Source organism: Globicephala melas, chromosome 20 (genome assembly GCF_963455315.2).
Source record: "Globicephala melas chromosome 20, mGloMel1.2, whole genome shotgun sequence".
Lineage (NCBI taxonomy): Eukaryota > Metazoa > Chordata > Mammalia > Artiodactyla > Delphinidae > Globicephala > Globicephala melas.
Window position 1 is genome coordinate 32,354,902 of NC_083333.1, and position 22,184 is coordinate 32,377,085.

General features: G+C 61.9%; 1 protein-coding gene across 1 annotated transcript in view; it reads right to left on the reverse strand.

The window, feature by feature from the left end:
- AATK (apoptosis associated tyrosine kinase) overlaps positions 1-22,184 on the reverse strand; it is a 46,696-nt gene that overhangs the window by 23,940 nt on the left and 572 nt on the right. The window contains exon 2 of the mRNA XM_060290304.1: positions 481-614. Within this exon, the coding sequence (XP_060146287.1) occupies positions 481-614 (134 nt within the window). The remainder of the gene's footprint in view (positions 1-480; positions 615-22,184) is intronic.

Sequence of the window (22,184 nt, forward strand, 5' to 3'; positions counted from 1 at the left end):
TCGTGGGGCGGAAGACACCCAAAGTAAGGTGACCCCAGCCAGAGAGGTGCTTCTGATGCCGAGAAGCGTGTCTGGGCAACTTTGGTTTCCCTTTGCTGATTCGAACAAGCAGGGATTCAAGGACCCCCTAGGCATAGAGACCCCTCCCACAGCGGCTCAGGAGCCCCCGTGGCCCCCTTGAGGCCCATCCTCACCGTCCCGGGGTACACCGCACACAGAGGCCTGACCCTGAGCTGGGACATGACAGCATGAGGCCATGCCCCCCCAACAGGGGGACCCAAAATGGGGGAGGCAGTGGGAGGGGTCCCTGACAGCCCCTAGGCCTCTCCCATCGGCTGCCCCCAGAGGAAGGGCTGTGGGGTCCTGGCCTCTATAGTCCCCAGAGGGCCCTAGGAGGGAAGGAAGCCCAGTGCCGAGTGGACACCAGAGGGCCAGCCCTCAGGATCTCGTCCACAGCCTCCCCCGACCCCCAGCCCTCACCTTGAACCCGATGCCGCCCTTCTTACAGCACAGGCAGGCCAGCATGAGGGCAATGACGGTGAAGAGCCCGGAGAAGGACACGGCCACCACAGACAGGGAGGACGACCAGGAGAGCTCGCTGAGCGGGGCGCCGTCTGCCGAGGGAGAGAGAGTTACAGGGCAGCTCTGCGACCCGGCCCCCATCTGCACCCAGTCCCCCAGGCACACTCCGGGGCCAGCCGGATCCCCACGCCGGGCTCCGAGGCCCCCCAATTCATTGCGGTCTAAGCCTCAGCACCCTTGCCCTTGCTCCAAGACCCCACACTCGGAGGCACAGCCGCCGGCCCAGGGCCGGTGGACACACGGGTTGGCCACGGTGGCCCAAGCCTGCAGTCCATGGCCGGCCCCTGGGTGCCACACTGGCCTTGCCAAGGGACAAGGGGCTGGCTGAGCTGGCGAGGCCTGCTCAGCTCCCACTTCTGGGGGGCTGTGGACATCCCTCATGAGCTCAGGGTCTTGGGGCTATGGGGACCCTCTCCCACGGCTCTCTCAGACTGGCCAGCCCACTCACCCCTGTGGAGTGGGCCCCGGGGGCTGTCATCGTTGCCATAGCTATGGCATGGCACTGGTAAAGGCTGTGAGACCCGGGATGGGGGCTGCTGGGAGACGGACCAGGGCCCCGCTAAGCGGGAGAGACTGAGGACCTGGCTGCTGGCCACATGCCAGGCTCCAGGCAGCTGGGGGTCAGGGCCGGGACCTGTCCAACCTCTGAGGACAGGGATGTCACCGTCCCCAAGGTGAGGCAGCAGAGTTCCTCCATGCAGTCTGGCGTTTCCAAGTCACCCTCTTACTGAACGCCCACCAAGGGACCCCCGGTGCTGTTTCTGTCTTGAGGACAGCAGGGTGCCTCGTTCTGCAGCACCTGGTCCATGTGAGCCCCTCATGGCTCACCCTCATGAGGGTGGGGTAACTGTGATGGGGTAACTGTGGTGCCCAGGACAGCACAACGTGGCCCTCCAACACACAAGCATGGCCCCCAAATTAGGGATCCAAGCTGCCCCCACTCCCCCGCTGAGCCAGGGCTTTGGGGAAGCTTGGCCCATCTGGTGCCCGCAGGACAATGTGGTGGGGCCAGCCGGGGTCCCCTAAACGCTGGGCAGGCAGTTGCACCCCTGGCCTGCCCTCCTGTCCCACAATACCGGCTCCAGTGCATGCCCCTTTCCCGAGGACTTTCTTTCTGCCCGTCCTCCCTTCGGACCCTGGAGGCTTCCTGCCTGTCCCCAGCTCCTCTGCCCACTGTGTACCCCAGCCCCCCAGCTCCCAATGGCTGATTCCTCAGGACCCCATCATCCCACCCAGCACACCTGCCATCACTGGTCCCTCAGGTCAGAGCAGGTCTCAGCAGCGCCTCACCGGGTCCTAATTGGCACTGAGGTGGCTGCCATGCCTGTCTCCACTGGACAGGAGGAAATGGAGGCTCAGCGAGGGTGAGAAGCCTGCCCGAGGTGGCACAGCTGACCTCTGACTGATGTGCTTCTGCTCCTGGGCATTCTGCGCCCACATGGGAAGCCAGAGCTACCAGTTAATGGGGTATCTAGGAAGACTTCCTGGAGGCAGTGTGAGCCCAAGAGGCTGGAACAATGGCAAGTGCGGCCTGGACTCCTACTCAAGTTTCTGAGCTCATTCCAGATACCCACACACAGGGAAGAGAGGCGAGGCTGAGGGCCCAGGAGGGCAGGGTCACCATGGCAGGGGAAACCAGCTCAGCCTGCCCTTGGAAGAGACCCTGGAACTTTTGGCTGTATTCCCCAGTCCCGTGGGGCTGCAAGCAGATACTTTCACAGGGGCCTCCACAGGCCAGGTTTCGGGTGGGGGGCCCACCCACTGTGTAAGCATCACCCCCCCAACTGGGCTCTCCCACCCAAATAGCGTGTACTCACAGGTTGCTGAGCAGCGCTGGCTGCCGCACCCCCAAGAAGCCATGAAAGCCCCCAAGGATGTGCTGTTGCCATGGCAACCCATGGGCGTTCAGCAGGCTCCCCTCCCGCCACCTCTGCCTGCACGCGCACTCCTGCATCTCCATCTCCTGGATGGTCCCAGGGCCTGGAAGAAGGCAGCAGGCACCAGGCCCATCACCCACCTGCCCCTCTGGGCCGCACAGGCTGCTGTAGGGCAGGATAACCTCAGATGGCCCAGCCTCAGCCTCTGCCCTCAGCCTCCTTGATGCTAGTCCTGGGGTGCGGCCCTCCTGTGGGTCCCCTCCCAAGCCCCTGGCGGGCCCTGGTCACAGAACTGGGCTGAGGGTGGGTGGGCACTCAGCATGATGTGCTCGACTCAGCAGCAGAGGAAGGTGGCGGGTGGGGCCCCGAGTGGGCCTCCCCCACCATCCAATGCCCACGTCCCTGAAGGTGGATCTGCGGGGATGGGGAGAAGACCAAACAGATGCGCAGAGGCAGAAGCGGCTGAGAGGCTGTGGACTTGAATTTTCAAATCTACGAAACATGTCAGTTTCTGGAGCCCCACCAATGCTGGAACAGTTGAAACCCTGCCCCCCTCCCCGAGACTACAGCAGGTGACAGGAGTGTCACCCTCAGAACCACTCTGCAGACGAGGACACGGAGGTCCGTGTCAGAAGCTAGGCGACTGCTCTCGGTCCCCAGGGAGCCCCTGCCCTGCCCTCCGCGGTCAGAGGATGATCCTGGTGGGAGAAGGAGGGTTCCAACAGCCCCTCGGTGTCAGACGGACCTGTCCCCTCCAGTGTCACCCCCAGATCCCAAGGCCGCACAGGGGCCGCTCACCCCCTGCCCACACATGGGCATCACTCACTCACTGCACCCTGGCCACCCCCAGGAGGGAGCCACCAACGCCCTCAGCACCTCCAGCTCTGGCTCCCGGAGCCCTTCTCTGAGCCCGCAGGCCGGCACCTACAGCCTGGGCCCTGCTGGCCGTGAACTCCTGAAACAGACCAGTGTCTGGCAGAGACACCTGTTGTATCAACACAGCGTGAACGAACACACACACGGGGGCACACACACTATGTACGCACGCACACATACCCTCTCTTCCAGTCCCCCCGACAGGCCTGCTCAGGAGGTATCATTGTGCCCACTTTAGAGGTAAGAAAATTGAGGCTCAAGGAAGTTATAGATGCACCCAAACACCGACAGGGCTGGTGCCTGGGGCCTGGGTAGACCCACTCCTGACTCCTGGCTCCCTGCTCCTCCACCATCCACCAAAGATGCCTACGGGGAAGGTCCCGCTCGTGCCCTTAGGATCGGCGCCCACTAACAGTCTGAGAGGCCCATATGGGGTCCCATTCACACCCCACCTCTTCCCAGAGGGCCAGAGGGGTCAGCACCTCGTTTCATTCTTTTGACAACCTCAGTGAGAGTTGTGACAGCCCAGGGATGCTCTCTGTGTCAAGGGCTAGAGGAACACTCAGGGCCTGGAAACACCAATAAGCCTGTGTTCACTGATGGAGGAAAGAGAACAGTGCCAGGACCACAAAGGGCGCAGAAGCCCATCAGGTTTGACGCTGGGGCAGTGGGGCCACGAGGAGGGGGCAGAGCAGCCTCAGGTGGGTATTTGGTTCCGCAGAGCAAATAAGCAACATACTGGAGCCAGTGCAGGATGGGGAAGAGCCGGAGGTGCCCGCGGCGGGTGGCGGTGCCTGCATGACCCCAGCGTATGGGCACCTGGCACACCTATAGCGCACAGGCACTGACCTGTGTGTCTGTACTCGTGCACCTGCACACATGTCCTTCCATGCTCTGTCCACTGAGGGGGCCTGGCAGCGGTGACCCCGAAACCATCCCCCCAGTACCAGGCCACTCACACACCAGAACGACACCACGAGTGCCCGGGAAGACAAAAGTTGCAAATGGCTTTGTTGTTTGTTTCAGAAATGAAAAACCCATTCAAACAAACCTCAGGCCGTTCACCTCTGCAGCAGAGCATCCAGCCACGGCTTTGATCCCAAACTCCGAGCCTTCACCTCTCTGTGGCCACTCACCCTACCGTGACCGTCAGCCCCATGCGAGCCCAGCACGGGAAGGCCCACTTCCAACCGTACCCCAAGCCCAGACGCCTGCCGCTCTACCCTTGGCCTGGGGAACAACTACACAGCCCGCAGGAGGGCAGCTTGGCAGTGAGACACAGGTCGGGGGGGGGGGGGTTCCTCACCGCCCACCAGGTGGCACTCTCTGGCCGTTTTATGTCCAAGGGTTCAGCGGGGAGAGCCTTCCTGTAGACTCTGGGCAGGTGAGAAAGGATCAGAACACCAGCCCCTGGACATGGCCATGAAGCCCAGCGCATACATCACCGTGCCAGCCCCCTTCTGTAACCGTGAGGGGCTCCAGAACTGAAGCCAAGGTCTGGGGGCTGCAGGGCTGGGTACCAGGCACCAGGCCCCTGGATGTGGGGAACAAATGCCCCGCTTGTGCGGCTGGTGGCTGGCTCAGAGGGGTGCATGCCACCCGGGGGTCCAAGCTTGGGGCTACTGCACTTGGGACCCACCAGCATCGTGGCACATGGCCTCAGCTAACACCCTGTGACAGGAGGGTCCCCTGAGGCACTGCCCTGCTGGCTGGCCGTGCCTGGCCTGGGCCCCACTCGGGGGACCCTAGGCCTCCACGGGTGTTTCTGTCCACCCAATGCCTCCGGGACCCATTTCTGCAGCACTGTCACCAGAGGTTCCATCCCTGCCCCCAGACCCTGCCCCCAAAGCAGAAAGGAAGGCCAGACCCTCACGGCACCCACAGCTACTGCCCAGCCCCACAGAGCACAGTGGCCACGCGTGGACAGGCACCGCCTCGGAGGGCCCTGGCGGGGGCAGCAGCTCCCAGGTCAGGTCATAGTCAAGGGCCGCAGGCTGGGCTGCCCAGTGCAGCTCCAGGAAGGGAGGGTGCCGGGGCCGGAGGTGACGGGAGCCTGCTCAGCAGAGGAAGACCATCCCCTGCCAAGAAGCCTCCCTTGCACGCTGGGGCACTCGACCACCGTGGGGCCTGGCCCCGTGGTCCTCCCCACAGGAGATGGGCACCTGGCGGGCAAGTGCTGGCCCGTCTCTGTGACCATGTGCCAGTGTCAGGGGGCTCCTGGTCATGGTGGGAAGAAGCTACCTGCTCGCCCTCCCCAGGCTGCGCTGGGGCAGCTCCAGGCCAGGCTGGGAGGGGGCTCAGGGCCTCGCTGGGCTGGAAGCTCCACCAGCTGTGGGACCCCGAGCCTCAGCTTCCCCATCTGGAAATGGGGCCACCCCACACCGAGTGTGCAACAGAGGAACACCAACCCAAGATGTCAGCTAGGCCTGGCACACACCACAGACCCCCTACCACAAGACCCCACCCCCCGCCCTTTCCCACTCCAGCTCAGCCCCAGGTAAGGGGTGAAGGGTGGGCTAAAAGGTGCCCCAGGCCTCCTGCTGGCTGAGCGGAGGGCGAGGAGAGGAGGAACAGGGGCAGAGGCTGGTCCCGCAGCGAGGCCACAGGGCGGCCACTCACCACCTGCTCCTCTCTGCCCCCATACTCCTGCCCAGAGGGCACGCCAAGATTATAAAAATAACCCACAGACCCAGGTGAAGTTCACACCACCGGGAGTCACCTGGGAGTGGCCAAGGGTGGCCCTGCAGCCCGAGCCCTTGGTTGTACCCCATTCAGTGAGCCCCCCGCCCCTGCACTCGCTCACCTCCAGGCAGGAAACGTAGCCCCCGTGGGCACCCAGATCCCAGAGCCCCTTCAGGCCCCACTTCGCCAATCTCTGTCCAGCTGGGATGGGGGAGGGCTGGCCCACTACACACGGGGCAGGGCAGGCAGGACTGCTGAGTGCTGGCAAGTTTTCTCTTAGGGTCCATTTCATCGTCCAGGTCTGCCCTGGGGCTGTGCAGACCTCCTCCGGCGTGTCCAAGCCTCGGGGGCATCAAGGTGGGGGCAGGGCACTCATGCGGTGTGGCCTCCACGGCGTGGGGTGAGGCTCCCACTGCTTCAGCTCACACCCGCCTCCTTCTGAACTCTAGACCCTGCCTTCCAGGGTCTCCAGGGTCTGCTCACTCCCCATGTGTCCTGTGTGCCCCACAGCGGGGTGAGCTCCTCAGTCCCTGGAGCCTCGTCCCGGACGCCGAGCTGCCCGCGTCCCCGGAGCCGCTCTGCAAGCTTCCTCCATCCGAGCCGCCCTGGGCGGGGCAAGTGGCCTCAATATGAACTGCTTTAAGCAGGGGCAGGTGGCCCCCATCAGAGGCTCCTTAAGCAGGGGCAGGTGGCCCCCATTAGAGCCTCCTTAAGCAGGGGCAGGTGGCCAAAGTGGTCCTTCACTGGGAGGGGGATGGGTAGCATCTCAGCCATGGGCTAGGTTCCTGCCAAGTGACCGTGGGCGTTGGCACACAGCCCTCCACCGTTGTAGGGCTCACTCCCCAAGGCCCCTTTCGCCGTGGGGGGCACCCACAACCGGGGGCACCACAGCCAGGGTCACCGGGCAGGCACATAGCCTGCCTGTCTTCACCCAAAGGGCTGGGGTGAGGAAGTAACAGACAGGAGCCTGGGGCCCCTGGCCAGGACCCCTCCCTGCCCTCCCCAGTGCCCCATGCCCGCTCTGTGGGCAGAACTGGGGCCAGGGAGCCAGGACACTGGGAACAGGGTGGTGACATGACAGGGAGAAGCAGCGCCCGTGGGTGGCTGAGAGCACACAGGGCAAACCCTGGGCCCAGACCCCTCAACGGGCCCACAGCCTACGGGGCTGGAAGAGGCAGGGGCTGGGCCGGGGATTCTGGAAGGAAACCTCACGGGGTGGGGGTGGGGGGTCCCTGGGGTGGTGCTCCCTGAGAGCAGCGGCCAGCCCACCCCCACCTCCACTAGGGGTCACGTTTCTGGCGTAAGAGGAGCTCTTTTTTGTTGTGATTAAGGCTCTACTTTAATCAGATGAATTCACACAGGAAAGGACTGAGAGTTCAGCTCACTTATGTGAAAACGCAGGTTGTGAAAGCCGACGTGGTCCTACGATACAAACACCTGTTATCCATCGACCATCACAACAAAGGTGGTGTGTGCGGAGCCAAGAGGCGCCTGTCCCATCTTCCCTGACACCCAGGAGTATTCACACCCCAGGGTAACAAATGCTCAGCAGCTCACCTCTGACACCCACCAGCCCCTACAACACCCCAAAACCCACGCAGCATCTGAGCCAGAGCCGCAGGTAGACCAGAACCACCCCGCGTTCCTGGCCGCTCCTCTGAGGTCCCGCCTCTGCGGCGCCCTCCTGTGGGGATGATTGATGGTGGACCCTGTTTCGTTAGATACTTCTTAAAATAATAATTCTATCCACCTGCAGAAGCAACAGAGAAAACAAGACAGAGACGACCAGCTTCCCCCCGACCCAGCAGGCCTATGGCTCCATCGGCCCAATTCTGCTGCTTGAACGGGACCCTGCCTTCCTGGCCAGCCCGGTGGCCTGATGAGCACTGCTGGGCAAGGCCCAGCCATTTCCAAGGAGGCACAGCATTCGGTAAAACTGCATGGCCACGTTTAGGAAGAGTAACTCACGCTTACCGGGCACCTGCTGTGTCCCGAGGGTCTCCTGTGGACGCTTTCTCTGCCAGGAGGGGCCCCTTTCCAGTTCATGAGGAGCAAACAGAGCCCGCCCCCACCCCCCAGCCTCATGGGTCAGATCTCACCCGTACCACCCAGCTTCCCGCCTGGAACCACCCTTCTCTGGCCCCACCCCACCTCCACTGGGCCAGGCACATGTGGGGGTCTGAACTGCAGGCCATTTCAGGGTGACAGCCCCCCACACAGCTGCAGCCAGGCACCACCTCCCAAGGCAGGGACACCGGGTCCACCAATGGGTCCCCACCCCTCCTTTCCCTCCCCTCCCCCTCCTTCCTCCCCCTTCTCCCTTCCTGCTTTTCCTGCTTCGTTTTCAAGTTCAACACGTTCTTTGAGGATTCCCCCCTCCCACACCTTCTCTGCTGTCCCCCAGATCACCTCAGGGACCTGCAACTGGGGTAGGGAACCCAAGAGAGACAGGTGGGCCAGAAGACCCTCCTTCCAGACCCCACAGGGCTAGAGTCCCAGGTCCCCAAGCCCTCCTTGCCTCCTGGACATCCCACAGTCCCCCATAAAACCTGCCAGGTGCTGGCTCTGGGACTCTGCCCCCACCCTCTCCCTCGAGTACACGACTGTAACACCCGCCACATGACAGGTCCTATCCAGTTCTCCAGGACCAGCCTGATCCCACTGGGAGGGCGGGTAAGCAGGGGGCAGGAGTGGGGTCCAGCGTCAGGGTCTGGGCACGAGCCACACCACCCATGGCCCTCAGTGGATGGACATGGAAGGGGAGGGGGGAGGGAAGCTGGTTTAAGCTGGGGTGGAGGCTGCAGGGCCAGGACCTGGGTGTCCCTTGGGGACAGATCCCCCCATGGCCCAACCTGGAGGTCTCAGGGCCCTTCACAGGGGCTCCTTTTTTGGGGGGCCTGGCCCTGCAGGTGACACGGGAGGGGTGACAGCTCCCCAAAGGGGGTGGACATCAGTACCCAGCAGATCCCTCTGGTGAACCACCCTCGGTGCTGGTGCTCTCTGGTCCTGGCCTCGGTCCGTCTCCAGGGAGGGCTCCGAGGGGCTGGTGGGAGGAGGGGGATGGACCATTTGTGGGGGGAGCTGTGAGGAGGGGAGGGAGCAGTTCTGAACAGAACCAGGTACCAGGCCGGGCTTCTTGTAAAAGGAGTGACTTGTTCCACCAATGAGTGGGGGTGAGGTCAGGTGAGTGGTGTCCATCAGGGGGCTGTCACACGACTTGGGTCACCCCACCTCCCTCACCCCCTCCCAGGCACCCATCAACAAGACCCATGGCCTTGTAGTGGATGAAGCTCTAAACAAGAGAAACTAGAAAAAGTGCAGAGAGAGGGATCTTGCCTTTCTAACTCTTAACATGTCCAAAAGCTACAATCATTAAAACCATATGGTTCTGCGGCAGAGATGGGCCAACAGGTAAAGAGCGAAATCACAGCCCAGAGCCAGGCCTGGCCTCAGCGGAAGACCCTGCACAGAATGCCCGGCCCCGTGTGGTCTTGCCTCAGACCACACACCAGAATAACTTCAGATCGACATCAGTGAGTCAAATTATAGCATCTGAGAAGAAAATAGATAAATATCAGGCTTCTCAATGGAGAGGGATTTTTAAGCTAAAAGCAACGGAAGGAATCATGAAAGATCAATGGGTTTGGCCACATAGAAACATATGTTCCATAAAAGCCCCAAATTAAAAGGAAACAACAAACCAGGACGAATGATTGACAGAAAATTTGTCAAGGACTGATGTGACTACTTTTGGGAGCACACAATCAGCAAAAACTAAAAAAATACATTAAGACCCCAAAACAGAAACAAGCAAACACCACACAGTCAGCCCACAGACAAGGAAATACAATTTGACCAGCCCACAGGAAAATGTGCAGCCTCGTCCATAATAAAAGAAACGAAATGTCACACCCGATGTCAGCTTCTCGACCACGTGAATTCTTAGAAGCTGGTGTCTGGCCGAAGCCCACACACCAGGACCAGCTGCCCAGGCGCTCTGGTGGGCGTAAGTTGGAGCAGCCTCTGGAAAGCGATTTGGAGACATGCATGCAGGGCCTGGGAGACCTGCCAACTCCCAGGCCTAGTGATTCCAGGTCTGGGAATTTAAACGAGAGAGCAGCCTGGATGGCACACAAATCCAGACTAAAAACAAAGGAAGGAGCAAGTTAACATCACAGGCAGGAATCGCTTCACACAGAGATGTTCCCTGCAGTGGTGTTTATAAGAGTAAAAACCAGCCTAAATAGTCACAATAAAAGGATTCCGTAAAAACAATAGTACATTTGCAAAAGAAGCCACAGAGAGTGAATTTAAGATGTTTTAAATAAATGAGGAAATATCAACTTTATGCTAATTTTAAAAAGTGGATACACAAGGAAACGGTTGGGCTCAAAGCAAATGCTTGTTATTTGACTACGGAGTCAAGGGTTCATGGGGTCTCCCAAATATATATCCTTCATGAGTTTTGACATATCCGTACACCAAACCCATCAAACCCAACACTTTAAACATGCTCAGTTTAGTCTATTTCTATTATGCCTCAGTAAATTTGAGAACAAGAGGCAGGACATAGAATTGTTTATAAATCCTGATCACAACCATGTCAAAAAAAAAAAAAAAAACTAACTGAAAGAAAATATCTCAAAATGTGAACAGTGATTGTCTTGGGTGGTAGAATTCTGGGTAGTTAATACCTTCTCGTCTGCAGTTTTCATATTTTCTACAATAAGCATGTACTACGTCGAGAGTCAGATGTGTATAATTTTATTTAATTATCACCCACGCCTAACCCTACCCCTCTCGTCTTTAAAGACCCCCACGGTCTCACCAGAAACAGAATGGAGCCCAGATCCTGTCCTGGCGTCACAGGGTCCTGGGTCTCCACAGGTCTCTGTCTGCCCCCCACCCCACACTCAAACCCCACCTGGGGGAGCCACATGGCTGGAGGTCAGTAAGGTTTCCCCAGGGAAACAATGGGGACACAGAGGTGGAAGGTGGAGGTGGCCTGGATCGGCGAAGAGAAGGGTCAGTGATTCCAGCCATCCTCAGGTCAGTGGAGCCACGTCTCGCGGCCAGAGTGCAGGAAGGAAAGCAGGTTGTGCCTCACTCTGGGTCCCGGGGTGGCCCCTGCACCCTCCACCTCCTCAGCCGCCCCCTTCACTGTCCTGGGCTAGACACCATCCTCCTCCCAAGTGGACCCAGGCTTGGCCTACATCCCCTCCTGACCCCGTCAGGGCCCCAGCTCCCACCCTGGTCCCCAGCTTCTTCTGGGGCCCCAGACCCCGATATCCACCTGGCCCTGGCCCTTCCCTTGGGTGTCCTGGAGCATCTCAAACCAAAGCCAGCATGGAGTCCCTGTCCCCCATCAAGGCAAACCCGCTCCCTGGGTCCCTCCCACCCCCTCCCCAAGTGGGAGACCCCAACTGCCTCTGGATTCCTCTTGCCCCCTCCCCACATCCAGCCCTGCTGAGGCCAGTGAGCTCCACCCCATGGCCCAGACCCTACCCAACCTCCTCGGGGGTCTGTGGTTTCCAGGCGGTTCCTCACCTGGGACTGAAGCCATCTTCCAAAAGCGCCACCCATGAGCCCCCTCCGAGCCCTCTACCTGCCTGCCTGCCCACTGCTGGCCATTCCCCCACTGCACCTTCATCCTCGCTGGCCCCTCGGCCTGGCCCCGTCCCAACATCCCTAGCAGCCTGAGACACACGGCACTCAGGAAGCATTTCCAGTCAGCCTCCTCCAGCCTCAAGGCCCAGTGCCTCGGTCTCCCAGTCTGCTGGGAGGGGCCGCGTGCTGCCGCCTGGCTCAGCAGCCACTCTGAAGAGTAAGTGAGCCATCTGAGCCACTAGGACGGCCATGATCTTTAAAGCAGAAAATAACCAGTGTTGGTGAGGATGTAGAAGAAAAAGGAGCCCCGCGCAGCTGGTGGAGAAGCCGTGGGCGAGTCCGACGGCCCCTCCACGGCACTGCGTGGTCCATCCCTATGGAGTGTGCAGAACAGGCGGGTCCAGGGGACAGGGGCCGGGACGGGTACTGCAGTGGCACAGGGCTTCTTTTTGGGGTGATGAAATGGCTCTGGAACTAGAGAGGTGGTGGCCGCACAACACTGTGAACGTACTAAATGCTACTGACCCGTACACTTTAAAGGGGTTAAATTCACGTTATATGAATTTCACCTCAATTTACAAAGATGTTAAGCAAGCGGTCTGACACCTGTGGAGACCGGGTCAGGGGTGTGCCAACCCTGCCGGCCCCCATGGGCGGGCACCCCCAATGCGCCCCTGGCTGGCTCACTGCTCCTCCCAAGAGCCCCTTTCCAATCTGCACCAGACGCCCATAGCCTCATCCTTCACCCACTCCCTTGGGGCGCTGCCCAAACCCTCCTGGAACAAAGGCCACTTCCACAAGAGTGAGGGTCCTGGACGACCCCCCATCGCGGCCAGACACCATGGGGAGCCCACTCCTCGACCAGCATCTCTGCCGGGGGCCGTGGGCTCCGAGGCCAGAACACCAACTGCCTCCCTGCTACAGCCCCGTCTGGCCCTTGAGGTTCACTGGACGTTGCATCCTACTGTCGGAAGTCAGGGGGAACCCGGCCCCACCCCTGCTACTCAGGAACACACAGGCCAGGACCCTGTCCGCTCGTCCACCCTGTGCCCACCTACCACCAGGGCCCAGCACCCTTCCTGGCCCCCAACATGTTCCCCTGTGGAAGGAGGGGAGGTCTCAGATCCCCGCCGTGGCCGAGTAGCCTCGAATACCCCCACGGGGTCACCCACCCCAAGTACAGCCAAACTGCTGTTCTGAGCGCCTGGCAGCTGCCTGCGTGCCCCCACCTCGTACCGCACCTAGTCCAGGGCCGGCCACAGGCTCTGAGGCCCTGAGGATCTGCTCCTGTGGCTCACACTGAAGCCCACGGCACCACGGTACCACATGAGGACACAGAACAGCCGGCCCAGCCCCCACTGGCCTACGGTTCCAGTGGGGGCAACCAGGCCCTCCGAGGGGCTCCGCCCAGCCCAGGCAGTGAGCCTGGCTCTGAGCGAGACAGCCACGCCCCCTGGTATTCCCAGTGCCCCAACCGGCCTGCCTGGTGCGGATGCAGCCGACAGGGGCTCACACCCGGGGTCACCAGCAGGCTGGGGCGGGGCCCTGGCAGGGCATCGGAGGGCATCCTGGCACCAGAGCCCCTGCCCAACAAGCCCGCCCGGCGATGCAAACAGGATCTTGTGCAGGAAGAAGCTGTGCAACCTGGGCGGGCATCTCTGAGTTACGAGGCCGAGGTGAGCGGACAGCACGAGGGGCAGAGCTCTGCATGCCCAGGCCTCCAGGGGCCCATCATCTGTCCCTTATACTCCCACCTCCCAACCCACAGCTGGGGCAAGTGGCAAGAGTCTGGGGCTTCCCCGGACAGAGGGCAAGTAGGAGGGGCATTCATACCCCCATGAACCATCCGGAAGGTGGGCCCAGCGCTGAGGGGCCCGTGGGGTGGAGTTTCTTGGCAAATGTTTGCCCAAAGGCCCAGACATGGAAGTTCCCCTGGAGAGGAACAGAATCCTCTTGGCGGAGGAAGGGAAGCAGGTCACTGGACTTGTGTGGCGCCTCCCAGGCAGGACCCAGGCCCACCCCATCCTGGAGGACCCAGGCCCATGTCCTCACTCCTCCCCCAAATCTCTGAGGTCAAGTAGAGAAATGAAAGGACGCTGGTGACTGATATCAGAGCCCTGATTGCTCGGACACAGGGGTCGCTTGGGCCCCGGCACACCCACCTCCCCGTGGGCCTCCCAGGATGAAAGCCACAGCTGCAGGATGCCCCCACCCCAAGAGCTGGCGCTGGGTGGGGCAGTCACGGACGGCTCTCAGTCCCAGCCCGCCACCCCACCAGGCTCACCCTGACCGCCTCAGAACACAGCTCTGGGCAGGGGTGCAGCAACCCCACCTCCGCGGCCGCCCAGGCTCCACCCCGGCAGGTGAGAGGGGCCCGAGACACGTCTCCATGGGGAGGCTGCGCCCCACTGCCCCCACCCCAGGACCTTCCAAACCTCTTTACCTGCAGTCTGGATGTCCTAATGTACAGAGACAGGTGTGGATGGCACCTGCAGCGTGGAGTACAGACGGCGTTGGGGCCGCATGCGGCCGAGGCCATCACTGGGGGAAAGGGGCCGGCAAGCAGGCATCCTGGACAGTCTTGCACCCCAAGGACTGAGGGGAGGGCTGGAAGCTGGAGGGCGCTGCCTCCGGGGGACGAAGCTCAAATGTCCGGCGGCTAAGTGGCTGCAGCCATTCTGCCGGCTTAAGTGTCAACCTGAAGTGACGGACCTAGACCCGGCAAAGTCCACGGACACACAAACAAGCAGCTGGGAGGCCCCCCACCAAGGCCCCCACGGACACACGGGTCACAGCAGCCGCCTACACAGGAGGGTTCTTTCCCCAACCCCGGACCGCAGACCCTTGGCAGGTGGCTGGACGGTCGGTGTGGTCGGAAGGGGGTGTCATCCCCCCTCCTGCCGTCCACAGGGGGTCAGGAACTACACCATCACCCAGAGCCTAAGAGGGGAGCCCGAGGGCTCTCACTGCCCAGCGGCAGGGGAGAGCCGGGGGCCTGGGCCTCCCCCCGGAGAACCAGAGAGGGGACACACTCACACACACATCCCCACGTCCTCACACAGGTGCACTCGTATGTTTACACGTGTGCTCACCCACTCCCACACACACACTCCCCCCACATCCTCACCCCCACTCAGACCCCTGCACACATGCTTACACTCACACACTCCCAGCACACACATCACACCCACCCACGTGCACGCGCTCTCACACCTCTCACGCCAGGAGACGTGCTGGCAGTATGGGTTTGGACACCCAGCCCGGTCCCCCTCAGGCCAGGACCAGCGCTGGGCATAAACACAGTCGCCGTGTGTGCCCCGAGCTCAGCACCAATGAGCAACACCCCTTCTGCCGGCGTGTGACAGGCCAGCCTGGTCACCACCAGAGGCCCCTTGACTCTTTCCCAGGAGCCCCAGGACCCACCCCAAGGCTAGTCCTGGGGCAGGGTGGGCACGCAGGATGTCCTCAGCCCTGGCCCCCCAAGCCCTGGTGACCGAGCAGCCCAAGGCACACAGCAGGAGTGGTTGGGTGGGGGGTGGCTGGGTGAGAACAGGGAAACACGGGCACTGCAGTCCCGTCTCTCCGCTCCCGGGGCCGCTCCCACTGACACCATCTCCCCTACACAAACGGCCTCTCATTGGCCCCCAGCCTCCGTCTGCCGGTCCCTCCACGGCTTGCACGTCCCTCGGCCCCCACTCCCTGCAGGGGCTTGAGGGTTACCCCCTCTGCCCACCCTGTTCATCTGAGGACCCTGCCCTGACACCTGCTGGGCACGGGGTCGACCCGAGGGGTACTGAGCTGGATGAATGAGTCCCTCTCACAAGCATGGGCGGGGGAGCATCGGGGGAGCAGCTGTGCAGAGGCCAGAGGCAGCCAGGCTCAGATCCACCCAGGAGAAAACCTACAGATGCACGGCTAGACCCAGGAAGCACTGCAGCCAGTCAGTTTCAGACAGGACTTGCAGGGCCGCCCATCACAAGAAGGAAAAATAAAGCAGAATCCGATGCACTGGCTCCCACTCCAGCACCAGCTGCTGAGGGGTGGGAGGGCAGCCCAAGCCCAGAACTTCCTGCCATCCTGGCCTCCAAGTTTCTGCCTGGAACCCAGTGCGGGCAGAGAGTGGGGTGAGGTGGGCTGGGGCAGCAGGGGCAGGGCTCAGGTCAGGTGCGGCCTCAGCCAGGGGCAGGACTGTGCAAGCCCTGGCCCCGCCCTCCCTGAGCAGGCCCCGCCCTCCCTGAGCAGGCCCCAGCCAGGGGCTCCCTCCAGGGCTGAGTGGCCCAAGAGGGGCACGACCATCCCTCTGGGTCATTCATCCCCAGGGGCCAGAAACTGCCTCTTGAGGACGCCTGCCTCATGCCAAAAGGATTCCAGGCGGCTTCCTGGGATTAACAAGCTGGCCTACACCCCTGGTTTGCTGGTAATGCTTAACAACCGGCTCTCTGGAAGAAAGAGACGGAGGAGGTTTCTGACGTGGAGGCTTTGCAGGCTCCTGGGGCGCAAATTCTCCCACCACAGCCCGTCTCAAGCCACCAACCTGATGCCACTGAGCACGGGGATCAGGAAAGACTCGCCCCAGCGGTGCCTGCATACCCTGCCCCAGACCAGTGAGACGGCTAAGGTGTGAAAGCATCAGCCCTGATGCACACCTCTGACCTCAGTTCCAGAACATATAAATACCACCCACAGCCGGGCAGGACTGGCTCACACGGGGAATCCCAGAAGACGACTTCAAATGGCCAACAAGCCCCCAGAAAGGCACCCAGGGCGTCAGGCAGCAGAAAAGGCGAGCCACGCTGTGGCCCTGCAGGAGCAGGGCCTCAATGCTGAGTGCTGGGCAGGGGCCTGCGTGTGGTGGCCCAGCCCTCAGCATCCACGAAAGCTGCCCCCAGACCCAGGCCCACTCCCTATGTTCCAGTGATAGAAAACGGAGGGCCCATGGAGAGAGACACAGACACACCTGAGCTGCACGCCTGCAGGTAGGAAATGTCCAGACAGGCGATCTCCAGAGACAGGCGATCTCCAGAGACAGGAAGCACATGAGGGGCTGCCGGTGGGTGTGCGGCTAGCACGAGGGGGACAAAAGTGTGCTGGAACAGTGGTGACGGCTGCACACTTCTGTACATACAGTAAAAAGCACTGAAGTGTACACTTGAAATGGATGAATCATACGGTACGTGAATCATATCTCAATAAAGCTGTCAGAAGAAGAGGGAAGAGACGGCGTTGGGATGCCTGGAGCTGGGCAGAAGGCAGTATCTGTCGACGGCTGGGCAGAGAACCTGCCGTTTCGCTGTCAACAAGGAGTGACCTCGGGCATGAGGCCGAGCGCGCCCAGCCAGACTCCTTCCTATGAGCATCCTGTGCGGGTGACGTCCCCCAAAAGCGGGATTCCTTCTTCCCAGGGGGGTGCCCGGACAGCCAGGTGGGCCTCACAGCAAGTGGAGCCGAACCACCTGCCCGGGACTACAGGCAGCTCCACGCAGACAGCCACCAGCCCATTACACAGTCACCACACATCCCTCTACAAGCGACCACCTGCCATATCCCACCATGAGAGGCGACCGGGGACCCACCCCAGCCTCCAGATGCTGGCCAGCATCCTGCTGCCCCACCTCACACACCCTCTGTAGCAAGTGACCCCCAGGCTGCCCAGAACCACCCAGTGCCCTGGCCCTGCCCATTCCTGTCCTGCCACTTCCTCTGGCAGAGCCAGAGCAGGGGCTGGGGACCTCGCGAGTACGAGCCCCTGTCCGCTCATGCCCGGCCCCAGGGCTGGCAGTGGGAGAGCCCACACCCTCCCAGAAACCCCCACATACCTAGCTCTGGCGGCCGCTCCCGCGCGGCTCCAACTGCTAACTCCAGAGTCACCCTCAGCAGACCTTCCCTGACCCCAGGGCACCCTGGCCCCTGCCCCTCAGGCTGACACTGGCAGAGGAAGGCAGGGACCCGGCGGGGACGCTGCCTACTGCGACAGGCCAGACAGGCTGCCTGGGAGCTGGCTCTGGCCCGGCGTCCGCTGCCCTCATTTCCTCTGCCGGCTTCCTCTGCCGGGGGAGGGGAGGCCACGGGCCGCCTGTCCTGCTGGTGCTGGCTCCTCTGCAAGACGCAGCTGGACGCCAAGAGCGAGGCCCCAAGGTGCCCAGATGAGGGCTACTGGCCTGGGCCACAGCTGCCTTCCTTTCACTGCGGTCCAGTGAACTCGCGTGTTCTGAGGCGCCTGCACACGTGTTACCTTGCTTTCCTCCTAAGACATGTCCAGGTGGGTAGGGCTGTCCCAGTTTACACAGAGGAGATGGAGGCTGGCATCAAGGCAGAGGCAGGCTCGGCCCCAGATGAGGCCCCGTGGGGCTCAGAGCCGCCCTGCAGGAGTGTCCTGGGGCAGCTATCGCAACGTGCCACAAACTGGGGCCTTAACGCACATGGAGTGTCTGACGTTCTAGAGGCCGGACGTCCTGCATGAGGGCCACACTCCCTCCAGAGGTTCCAGGGCACAGCCCTTCCTGCCTCTCCCAGCTGTTGGAGGCCCCAGGCCTTCCTTGGCTCGTGGCTGCATCAGCCCAGCTTTGCCTCCATTGTCATGTGGCATGGGACATCCTCCTCCCTCCTGAATCTCCCCCTGCTCTCTTGTAAGGACCCAGCCATGGAATTAAGCCACCTTAATCCAGGATGGCTTCATCTTAACTTATTACAGCTCCAAATGCCCTATTTACAAACAAGGTCCCATCCTGAGGATCCAGGTGGACATGAATTTGGGGGGATGCTATTCCACCCATGAGCCCTTGACCTGGGGAAGGTGCAGAACAGGGAGGAGGATGGAGAATGGGCGGACCTGCTCAAGGGCAGTGACTGCAGGTGGCCGGGTGACAGTGGGGCAGTCCTTCAGGGCCAGCCACCGAGAGGGACGGCTCCAGGCTCCTCAAGCCTCAGGCCACCGGGACCCGGTGACTCAGCCCATCAACTGAAATGAGAGCAGGGGTGAGGCTGAGGGCCAAGGGTGGGGCGGGGGTCTGGCTCCCCTCAGCCATGACCTTGACCACCCCCCGCAGGAGACCACAGCGCCCACGGCCCAGCCCAGGCTCGCACACAGGTGAAGGCATCTGTGAGCATGCGTGCATTCATGTGTGTTCACGTGTGCGAGTGCCTGCGTGAGCCCGGGCACCGGCGCATGTAAAGCTACCCTGCGTGAGGGAGAAGCAGCCCCTTTGTGAGAAGAGCATAGGCTGGAGAATGTGCTAGAATGCAAAGAAACTGCCCAGGGGAGGACTGTGGCCTCCCTCCTGCCTGAGCTGGCCCACACCCCCAGACTCAGCCCCAGAGCCACAGCTTCCACCCTGGGGCCAGCCTTTCTCGGGGCGTGGGGAGGGAGTAACACTCCGGCCCTTGACGGCCCTCTCCCCCCAGCCTGAGTCGATCTGGGGAGGGCCTGATGGAGGGGACGGGGGGCGGGTTGTGTCAGGCAGCTTCTGCCTTCAGCTAGGCCCCGTGGGCAGCAGCCAGCGAGCGGTGGGCCACCAAGTTCAAGAACCACTGCCAGCACGTGTCCGTCAGCCAGAGACAGGGACCCCCAGGGCTGCAAAAGCCCGTTCCTGGGGGCCTCTCAGTCCTCAAGTCCCCAAGCGCACCTGTCCCCGTGCAGGATAGACCAGGCCCAGCCGGAATGCCCTCCCTGCGCCCTGTTCCCCAGCGACACCTTCACCCTAAGGCCCGGGCATGCCCAGCCCTGAGCCGGCACCTCGCACACATTAACGCTGGTGAGCCGGCTCCCAGGGGGGCCAGGCGCAGGACGAGGACGCGGGCAGGCAGCAGCATGTGACCGAGAGGCTGGGGGCTGCCTTGTCTTCCACGAGCTTCCCCAAACTCCAGGTCCCGCCAAATGGTCCACGGTGACCCCTGCCCCAGGGTCAGCCTTGAGTGGTGCTCCCTGGGGACTGACCCTCACCCAGCGCTCCAGTCACCCACACGTGACCCTCAGGAGGGGACACCACAGTAATGCCCACCTACAGATTAAGAAACAGAGGCACAGAGAGGGCCATGGGATCAGGGAGGGGTTGGTCCACTACCTGCCCCACGGGGTCCTCAGAAGCTCCAGGCCCCCAGGCTCAGGACTGCAGAGCTCTGACTGAGGCCTACACCTGGCAGGCACCTGCTGAGGGCCTGGGCTGTACCCAGTCCCCCCGGGGCCGGAGAGGGTAAGAAACAAGGGCAGCTCCCTGCCTCAGAGCCTTCCAGCAGGAGAGGCAACCCCCGCCCCGCCCCTGAGAAGCCACACCTTCCCCCCACCAGCCAGACCCAGGTGCTCCCGATTCCCACGTGGCACCCTCATCACCCCTCAGCTCTTGGCTTCCATACCCCACCACCTGGTCTCCCCAGAGTGAGGTTTCACCTATGTGGGGCTGAGTCTCAGAGAGCTTGAGTGACTGGCCCAAGGCCACACAGTGCTGAGGTCACAGGGCTGTGACTGCCCAGAAATCCCCCAGGGTCACCCACATCCTAAGGAAGAGCTGGACCCCAGAGGAGGCAGCCCTTCCGGATGCCCACCTGCGCCGGCCCATCGCCCCAGGAGCACATGCTGGGCCTGGCCCCCTCCAGTGGCCTGCCCTGCCCTTATCTGATAGGTGGTGGTGGCCCAAGCAGGAGAGCAGTTTAAATGAGGTCCCCCAGCCCCCAGGCCTCACTCAAGCGTGTGCCTCAAACTCAGCCCCTGTCACTCTCTACATAACCGCACCATTTTCACCACCTATGTGGAGAACTGCCACAGGACCCATGACGGACGAAGAGCTGGCGGTAGGCAGCAGACCTGGCCTGGTGACACTGTGAGGACCCTCGGCCTGGGCCAGGCCCCTCTGTCCATCCCTGAGTGTTGAGTGACCACAGAAACAAACTCCGAGACAGCCACAAACACGACTGTCCCCTGCCCTCCGAGTTTGGAGGACCCCGAGCAGGGTCCCCCCCTTAGACAGGAGCCAACTTCAAACAGAACCATCTCTCCCCGCTGTGAGGACGGGAGAGCCGCGCGCCACTGTGGCATGGTCTCCACACCGCCCCCCCATAGGAGCAGCCTCTGCTCATTGAGAGTCAAGTTTTCACCAGGCGCTTAACCGCTAACAGCTTGGGGTAGGCACAGCTATCCCATTTTACAGGTGAGAAAACTGAGTCTGGAAGGCAAGGGTGGGCGGGGGGGACTCCAGGGGGTGGGAGCTGGGCTCTGAACACTGGGCATTTAGCAGGAGGGCAGCGGACCCCACCCCACCCCCTCCCTAATGCCCACTTGGGGGCCAGCACAGAGCCCTGCACCCCAGCCAGCAACCCATTTCCACCATCCAGGGTGGCCCCTCCCACAGTGGGGCACAGTTCTCCCCTTCACTCCACCTGCAAACAGAAGATCTCCCCTTGCCTCCTGACAACTTCTTTCCCTCATAAGTCCTTAAACTGACACATTATAATTACATTGATCACAGCTGTTTACAGGGCCACTTGCAAGAGGAGCCAAGCTCAGCTGTCTCTCTAAGATGGGGGAAGGGCCTCGTGCTGGGACACACACACAGGGCAAGTCTGGGCCCCACAAAGAGTGCAAGCGGCAGGGCGTGGGGGAGGGCGTCGCCAACCCTGGGTCAGTCCTGGCACACGCCCCGCCACACTGCCAACGGTTCCAAGGCTGGACCCTCACTCCCCAGCAGCCACACTGCATGGAGCGCTGGCTCGGAGCCAGCAGGACACGTGTCCCTAAAGGTTGTCTGGGCCTGGGACTGCTGAGCAGGGCCACCTCCAGCCCCTGCCCTCAGAGCCCAGCCAGGGCTGTCGCTGGCAGATTCTGGGCCATCCACTGGTGACTCCACGTTCTCCAAGCTCCAGGAGTCGCCTTGGGAAGTCATTTCTGAGCCAGTGACACCCACACCCTAAGCCCAGCAGAGGAACCTGCTGTCAGGTCCCCCCCCCAAGAGCAAATGCCTTCAGATGGGGCCGAATCCAGGGGACCCTGTGCATCACTGCACGAACTGGACCCTACTCCAGGGAGGGAGACCCAGGAGAGGCCGTCATGTGCTCACCCGGCTTTGTTTTGGCTGGATTAGCCTGTGCCAGAGCCCCAGTGACATGTGGGTAGGACTCTGGGCCCTTCGGCCAAGGCTCCAGGGCAGGGGTTTATCTCCCACTCGGGCCAAGGAGGGGGGTGGTGAGGCCAGCGAAGACAGAGGGAAGAAAGCCTACACCTCCTGATGACAGATGCAGGCCTCCAGCTGCCCCTGGTCCCTCTGCCCACCACGGCCGCCCACAGCTGCCAGGAGGTCAGGCAGCCATGGGTAAACAGGCTGCCAGGGCCGCCAGCCTGGCCCCACGCCCCCTGCAGCCAGCTTGACAGCGCCACCTGGGCCTCTCCCTGCCCGGAGGGCCTGGGCATCCACTGAGGCCCATCTCTTCCGAGCCTCTGCTCAGTGGGTTCTGTCCTGTGGGTTGACCACTGCTCCCACCTCCCCATGCGGGCGACTGGGTGGTCTGGCAGGGCTCCCCAGAACCAGCTCCCAGCCTGGGGAGATGCCTCCCATGCTAAGACCGTAAATCCAC